Below are 8,530 nucleotides of genomic sequence, written 5' to 3' on the forward strand. Positions count from 1 at the left end.
AAAAAAAAAAAAAAAGAATTCTCCTGCAAACTTCCTTTCTCTCCCTCCTCTCCTTCCCTCCTAATATACACGTTGGCAATCATCCTCCAAGCATATAACCCACCAATATACATATGAAGATTCTCATGACTGAGTTTTTACTAAACAGTAATAAATGATTTTTTCCTAACAATAGCTAGCCCCCTCAGGATCCTGGAAACCTTGTTTCCAAAAATATCTGGGAGGCTAACACTATCCCTAACCCCCTCCCAACTTGAAAGTCTAGAATGGGCCACTCCTCATGACCCCAGAGCAGCTCTTTATGCACATGGTCCTGTCCCTGTGCTTTAATTAAACGCTTTCAGCACCAAAGATGTCTGAAGAATTCTTTCTTGGCCATCGGCTTTGAACCCTAACATCCTTCCTACATCAAAATCATGAATAACAATAATGATCATAACATGATGGCGATGTCTATTTTTAGGTACAGTTGTAAGCACTTTACATGCATTTCCTAACTGAATTCTATGGGATAGTTACTATTACCAACTCCATTTTACAGAAGGCCTTGTGTGTTATGTAAGGACCTTCAGAAGCTATTGAATGGTTTGAGAGACTATATGAACAGACAATGGCCAGATGACATATGTCAACAGAACTCTTGCCTACAATCTTTGCAGCAACCAAAGTGGGGAGCAATTTGCTCAGGAAAGTCAAGATTTGGCCAATGACTCCCAGATTCCCTATTTTTTGCCACTCATATGCTATGTAGGACCAACCAGAAAAAGCCAAATATGCTTCCCAAATCAATCACATAGAATGCCCTGTTTGTAGTTAGCCCACCTCCAGCTTCCCCACGGCAACAACCTCCAACCAGAGCATACTAGAAGCGTTCCTTTTTTTTAACTACAAAGCTTCCCTGCCTGCCTTGGAGTCTCTGCCAAATTAAGTAATGCTGGCTGACTCTCTTTATATAGTAAACTCTGAATATTAAATAGTCTCTGCTTATTCTCATTAAGGTGGTCTTTGTTTATTTCCACAGGCTTTAATCAGAGGAGTGTAACAATAAGCAGTTAATTTAGTTTGCTGAGTAGAGACTGAACTGGAAATGTCTAGGATGAACTGGAAGGGAGATGGGAGACATCTGTAACAGGCCTTGACTAAGGTACTGGCAACTGGATAGACAAAAGGGAATGGAATGAAGATCATCAAGGAGGTAGAATCTGTGGGAGCTAAGGAGTGATTTGATTTGGTGGGAGAGAGAAGAAAAGGTGATGATGACTCCTGAATTTGAGGACTCAAAGTAGTGACACCCTTTGCTGAAACAGGAAAAGCTGAAGGAAGAGGCTTGTGTTGAGGCTGGAGATGAGTTAAACTGGGGGTTGAGATTTCCAAATCAGAAGCTTCAAGTAATAATTGGAAGAGTTTGGGTAAATGAGAGCACACAGCAGAGTGAAGCAAAAAAGGACATACAGAGGAAAGTATCAAAATAATTGCTGTTACCATCGTAAGATAGTTATAGAGAATTGTAAAAACATTTAATAAAACCTTTTAAGATCAAAAGTTTAATATGCTGCTTTGAAGAAAATTAGAACTTCATTTACAGTTATAGGATGAACTTATTTTCCCATTTTACCAAAGGACAAGTCAAAGGGGAGAAATCCTCATTTGATAAACAATTATAGGGAAAGGAATTAACATTTCTTGTGGTCCTTTTATACGTCTGGCACTTTCTCTCTCTCTCTCTCTTTCTTTTCCCCTTTCTCTCTCTCTCTCTCTCTCTCTCCTTTTTTCTCCTTTTCTCTCCATTCCTCTCCCTTTCTTCCTCCCTCCCTTCCTCCCCCTTTCTCTCTTTTTTTTCTCTCTCTCCTACTAGGTAGGTTGCATGCTCAACGTGGGGCTTGAACTCATGACCCTGAGATAAAAAATCATATCCTCTACCAATGGAGTGAGCCAGGTACCATCTCCCCACCTTTAAAAACAACAACAACAACAATAAAACTTTATATCTTAATTAGCCTTCAGCTTTACCATAGAAACTTGGTATTATTATCCTGTTGATGAAACTGGGGCCTTACTTATTAAGGTCACAAAGCTAGTAACTGGGCTAGCAGGTCTGTTTGATGCAGGAGTGCTGGTTCCTTGCACCTTAGTTCTATGCCTGACTTCTCAATTGAGCACGAAGGTTATTTCTAGCAATTTCTCCAAAACCAGGTAGGCAAGTTTAATGACACAGTTCATGGCGGTATTACAGACAGTAATAGAATAGGACATTAAATAGAACATTGTGGAGGTTTTTAGAGGTAGAGCAAATTTGGGCAAGAAAGCTCAGCCATGATTCCTATGCATGTCAAGTGATCACAATTTATTTATTCTATAAATACTTTTTGAGTGCCTACACGGTGTCAGACATTGTTATAGATGCTAAAGATATGGTATGGAATAAAACATACAAAATCTCCTGCTTTCATATAGAATAAAGTATTTTGTTTTGTACAGTGAAGAAAACCATTAAGAAAACAAAAAGACAACCACTGAATAAGAAAAGATATTTGCAAATGATATATCTGATAAGGGGTTAATGTCCAAAAACAATAACTGACCTATATAACTCAACACCAAAAACCCCCCAAACAATCCAATTTAAAAATGGGCAGAGGACCTAAACGATGTTTTTCCAAAGAAGATATATAGATGGCCAACAGACACATGAAAACAACAACATTATTAATCATCAGGGAAATTAAAATCAAAATCACAGTGAGATATCACCTTATACCTGTCAGAGTGGCTAAAATAAAAAAGACAAGAAATAACAAGTGTTGGTGAGGATGTGGAGAAAAAGGGATCCTTGTACACTGTTGGTAGAGTTTCAATTGGTACAGCCACTTTGGAAAACAATATGGTGGTTCCTTAAAAAGTAAAACTACCATAAAAAGTAAAAACTACCATAAAAAAGTAAAAACTACCATAAAAAGTAAAACTACCATATGGTCAAATAAGACCATCCATGGGTATCTACCCAAAAGAAAACAAAAACACCAATTCCAAAAGATTTATGCACCCCTATGCTTATTGTAGCATTATTTACAGTAGCCAGGATACAAAGAAACTAAAATGTTCAATGATATATGAATAGGTAAAGAAATGTAGTATATACCTACAATGGGATATTACACAGCCATGAAAAAGAATGAGATTGGGCCATTTGTGGCAACATGGGTGGACCTAGAGGGTATTATGCTAAATGAAATAAATCAAACTGAAAAGACAAATCCTAAATGATTTCACTCATATGTGGAATCTAACAAAAAACAAATGAATAAACAAAAAGCAGAATCAGACCTATAAATATAGGGAACAAACTGGTTGTCAAAGGGAAAGAGTGGTAGGGATAGGCAAAATGGGTGAAGGGCAGTAGGAGATACAGGCTTCCAGTTATAGAATGAGTAAGTCACAGGGGTGAGAGGGACAGCACAGAGAATGTAGTCAATGATATTGTAACAGTACTATCTGGTGATGATGGTAGCCACACATGTGCTGAGAATGGTATCATGTACAAACCTGTGAAATCATTGTGTTGTACAGTGCTGGCCCAGTTACTAGCTTTGTGAGCATAACAAGCAAGACCCCAGTTTCAGCAACAGGATAATAAAAGTAGGATTGTATGGTAAAGTTGAGGACTAATTAGGATATAAAGTTTTAAAAAAATTTCTACTCTGAGCTCAGAGTCCTGGGGGAGAAGGGTACATAAGCATTAGGATAATTTCCTACACTTAAGGAACCCATATTCTGGGGGCAGAGACAAAATTTAGACAAATGAAACAGTTGCCAACATAACACAAGTGATAATTAGGGGAGAAATGGTGTGACTCAGACCTAAGACTATATTCATTTATGAGAGGATCTGTGAGAGTGAAGATTAATGGGAAGCGCTTTCTGTTAGGAGAGTACTTTATGTTGAGAGGCAGGATCTGGAGGTAGGGTTAGATTTAAATTCAGAAAAAAGGAGAGGGCATTCATTAAGTAAATAATATCACCTCTTGAGTACCAGGTACTGTGCTGGGTGTTACTGGGGAATCCTGGGAGATTATGGGATACACTATAGAAACAAACAAGCAAGAATTCTGACCTTGTGCAGTACAGATCAGTACAGATCCGTTCAGATTTTGCATCGGGAATCCCTGAAAACACAACAGAGTAGACTTGAGGCACTTTAGGATGACAGAGACCTTGGAGATCATCTAGTTCAGTGGTTTTTGAGGCTAAAAGTCACTAGAGAGAGGTTTTTTAAAAAGTCCCAGACTCCACATTAGGGATTATGATTCAGTAGATATGAATTAGGGCCCAGCTATGTACAGTTTTTTGAACTCCTCAGACAACTGTGATGGTCACTCAGGTTTGGGGAATACTCATCTACCACGGGCTTGTTTTATAGAAAAGGTAACAAAGCCTAGAGAATTAAGTGGTTTGGTCAGTGTAATTATAGTCGGTGAGGTAAGCAATAAGAAGCTACTGTGGAATCGTAAAGAGGGGTGGGGCTCAGAGGGAGGAAGGAGGACAATCAAGTGTTATTTGTGGGAAACAGAAGAGAGGGAAGAGAGGGAGTGGTGCTAAGATGTGACATTAATCCAAGATTGACTGAAACCTTGTGGTGATAGGAAAACAGATCAGGTAGCTCTTTTAGACTCCACTTCGTGTCCCTTGTGTTTTACCGCATAGTCTGACCCGCAGAAGAGGGTGGGAATTTCGTTTTATTGTTATTTTGTTTTATAATGTGAATCCGTATGAAACTACCTCCTGCATCTTTCCAGGTGTTAACTGTGAAGTTCTGTAGCACTAGTCATACCCTACTGCAGCTATAATACACTAAGCATTGTTACTTAGAGTGGGAAATGGTGTCTTCCAACCACTTGCAATGGCATCATAATTTGGAAACCTGTTAGAAAAGCAAGCAGAATCTTCTCAGGAAACAAACTGAGGTTGTTGGAGGGAGCGGGTGGAGGGCGTGGGAGGGGTGGGGTGGCTGGGTGAGGGACACTGGGGAGGGTATGTGCTATGCTGAGGAAAAAAAGAAAAAGAAAGGCAGAATTCGGGGTTCCTCCCCAGCCCCACAGAATCATAACCTGCATTTTAATAACATCCTCAGGCGTTCCAAATGCACATTAAAGTTTGAGAAGCACTGCTCTAAAGGGTTTCCAATTCTTTAGAATGAGAGAAACATTAAAATAAATAGGAAATAGGGGCGCCTGGGTGGCTCAGTGGGTTAAAGCCTCTGCCTTTGGCTCTGGTCATGATCCCAGGGTCCTGGGATCGAGCCCTGTATCAGGCTCTCTGCTCCGAGGGGAGCCTGCTTCCTCCTCTCTCTCTGCCTGCCTCTCTGCCTACTTGTGATCTCTGTCTGCCAAATAAATAAATAAAATCTATAAAAAAATAAATAGGAAATAGATAAAAGTAAACAATTTGTGATTTCAAGCATAGGATGGAGCTGGCTTAATGAACTGGGGTATACTCTCCAAAGCCACTTTTAGCTACCAGGATATACTGTCTCTCAAGTGTTCCAAGAGTTCTAAGAGTCTTTGCTCCACTGGTCTGAGGCAAAAGTCTAAAAGTTTATCATTTTAATGATGACAAAGACTGCTAGACCCTACCTGAGTAAAGAAACTGAGTAACTCTGTTAACTTCTCAGGGCCTTAGGGTCCTCATTTGTAAAAATAACCACAAACAAAACCCAAAAAAGCTGAATGATTATTTCTCCCAGCTCTAAAAAGTTTTAATTTATTTCATTTCTTTTGAGAGAAACTGCCTTCTTCTGCTCCAGTAATTTAAAAAAATGTTAATGCTTCTACAAATAGTTATCAACAAGCTAGCAACTCTAATAGAAATCGATTTCTTCGGGATGACAATCCAAGGCTCTGGAAGGAGTGGTAATAATGAAAGCAGAGGGAAAAAGAAAGGAAAGGGAGAAAATACACATACACACAGGTTTACTTGTTTTACTTTATATTGTGGGCTCTTTTGGCAATGGCTTGTTAAAAACTATTTTCCATTTTTTCTTTTTAACCCATACTAACCTACCTCATATAACCTTGCCACCTCCCCTGCCCTTGTGCTCTCCCCACCCTGCCCCCCACCACCTTTCTTAGGTGAAGGAACAAGGAGAGCCATCAGATACCAAATTCACCTACTTCTCAGTTGTGCTGTGTCTAGGAGACTGGTGGTAGAGTTGAGACCCCCTGCAGCCTTGGAAGTGGAGAGTTGCTGTTCCTGAAAGTCCTTCTTCCCGCCCGACTGGAATATTTCCACAAAACTGATTAGGTAAATTCCCCTAGCACCCTCTCCTCCTCATCAAAAGTGCTGTTGCTCCGGTAAATATCAGTGTAAATATCAGACAGTACTCAGCTCAAACTTAATCCCAAAGAAAAGGTCCCCAATCAACTTGCCACTCCCAAAGAACTCTCCAAGGTTCCAGGATATGGACGTAGGAGACAGGGTTCCTGACGTAGCCTGAGACTAGCAACACCTCAAAAGGAATTCCCATAGTGACCCTACGCCATCAGGTGTGAGGAGGCTGGGCAGGATTCCTCCACAGTATTCACGTTTTAGGGTTTGATCAATACTCTTTAGGGAGGAACAATGGGACCCTACTATGTTAACGACTTGGGTGTTTGAAAGCAGAGGGGAAAAAGAAAGGGAAGGGAGAAAATACACATACACACAGGTTTACTTGTTTTACTTTATAAAACACCTCTGTCACCAGTGGAGATCCAGCCTTAGGTTCCCAAGTGAAATATCTCAAAAGACCAACTAGGAAGAATTAATCTTGTATTCATAATAAAAGTAAACTCAAAACCAAATACAAATACAGTAAAATGTATAAAAATATGTAAATTCTGCTCTCTCTCGACTCGCTCCGATTCCATCACTAGCTTGCTATTTCAAATGAAAACGAGGCTAATTTCTAATTTTTACAGTGTTTTCCTCCTCTCTAGGTGCAGGTTTTAAAGTAGCAGCAAATTTAAACACCAGAAAATGTATGCCTATATTAAGAACATCACTTGGTAACAGGTATCTATCTACATATAAGCAAACAAACAAAATGGTCATCAAATCCATCCCCTCCCCCCCAACTAAAAACGTTTCCTTGCCTCCCAGGACATTCGCGGTCACACTTTTCCGAAGAAGAGCGGCAAAACCTCGCTTACTCTGTTTAGACAGACGCTCCGGGAGAGGCTCGCGCCACAAGTCCCCAGACAGGTTGGCTGACGACAGCCAACCCCTCCTTTAGGCGGTGCAGTTCTCGGAGGAATCAGCTCCGCTCTTGGAACCTCGGTCCCGCGAGCCTCGATCGTTTCCACTGCGGCCCCCATTTCTGCTCTAGCTGCCCCCAGTCCTCGTCCCCGCCCCCAGATCTCACTTCCAAAGCACAGACACCCGCCCCTACCTGCGCTTCCTCGTCTTCCGTCAACACCCCTACCACCCGGATGTGACGAGGGCTGCTGGACCTGATCTTGCCGTCGGGTTCCTGGCCCTCCGCCGTCGCGGCGGCCTCGGGCATCGACATCGCTGCAGCGGCGGAGTGAGGGATAGGAGGGAGGGTCCTTCGGTGCTACACTGTTTCCTTTAGCTGCAGGACCCAAAGAAGCCCCGCCACCGAAAAGGGAAGGCCGCCTGAGAGCCGCTAGAGGCGCGGAAAGCCCCGGTGGTCCGACAGTGGCCCCGGCCACCGCGAAGCGATTCGCCGCCGCAGCCCACCTGCAGACCTGGGCTCCAGCGGGCTGGCCGGTTGTTAACAAGCCAACGCGTTGCTAGGGGCGGGGCCGGGGCTGCAGAAGCGCCGGCTCTTATGGAAGCCGGGAGAGCCAAACTACCCCAAACCCCACTGTGTCTCTACGCTCGCAGTAGCTGGGTTTGCTCGCGTTGGGGAAGGAGGCGCGTAGGTACGTAGCCGTGTGCCGCGTTGCCTTGGCGTTCTGTGTCTCAGTCTTGCTAGTTTGCGCGGGTCCTTCTTAAATCAGTAATGATGGATGGAGAGATGAGAGGTGGATGTCGGACACGAGAGTGTTGGAGCAGTTTTTCTCATCGCAGAGAAGCGACCAGTGTCTCACCGACGTTCCCTGCCTTTTACCTCTTCTGTACTTTAGTGGCTCTCCCAGACAGTCAAATAACGAACAAGGCACTGTACCCAGTGTTACAGGCTTTTGAGCTAAATCATGGACTCTAGAGCACCTTAACCCACGGAAGCCCCACTCTTCCCATCTTTCCTCGTCAGTTTTTCTCTTTTCTTACCAATAGGATTGTTGTGAGAGGATAGAATGATAATGGTAGTCTTAGAAAGTCGTGTTTGGCGTAAAATAATCCCCCAGTAAAAGGGTCAGGATTATCATTATCTTTATTATTATCATACCTATCCATGTACCCTGAGTTATGACACAAGAAGGATAGAGATCTTAACGGAAAGCTGCTCATGATAATAATCCGTATAACTTAATCAGCCCCCAAACTGAGGCTATGAAAACGGATCTTAAAATACTTTAAACCTTTTAATCTT

The 8,530-nt window shown here is 42.3% G+C and overlaps 1 protein-coding gene across 7 annotated transcripts in view; it reads right to left on the reverse strand.

Annotated features, from left to right (window-relative positions):
- CFAP69 (cilia and flagella associated protein 69) overlaps positions 1–8,075 on the reverse strand; it is a 52,100-nt gene extending 44,025 nt beyond the window's left edge. For 2 of the 7 annotated variants that reach the window (XM_059396890.1, XM_059396888.1), the window contains exon 1: positions 7,424–8,075. In XM_059396890.1, the coding sequence (XP_059252873.1) occupies positions 7,424–7,543 (120 nt within the window). In that variant the 5' untranslated portion in view covers positions 7,544–8,075. The other 5 variants (XM_059396892.1, XM_059396893.1, XM_059396891.1 and 2 more) reach the window with 5 other exon arrangements.
- Positions 8,076–8,530: the final 455 nt, after the last annotated feature.

Source organism: Mustela nigripes, chromosome 4, assembly GCF_022355385.1.
Source record: "Mustela nigripes isolate SB6536 chromosome 4, MUSNIG.SB6536, whole genome shotgun sequence".
Classification (NCBI taxonomy): Eukaryota; Metazoa; Chordata; class Mammalia; order Carnivora; family Mustelidae; genus Mustela; species Mustela nigripes.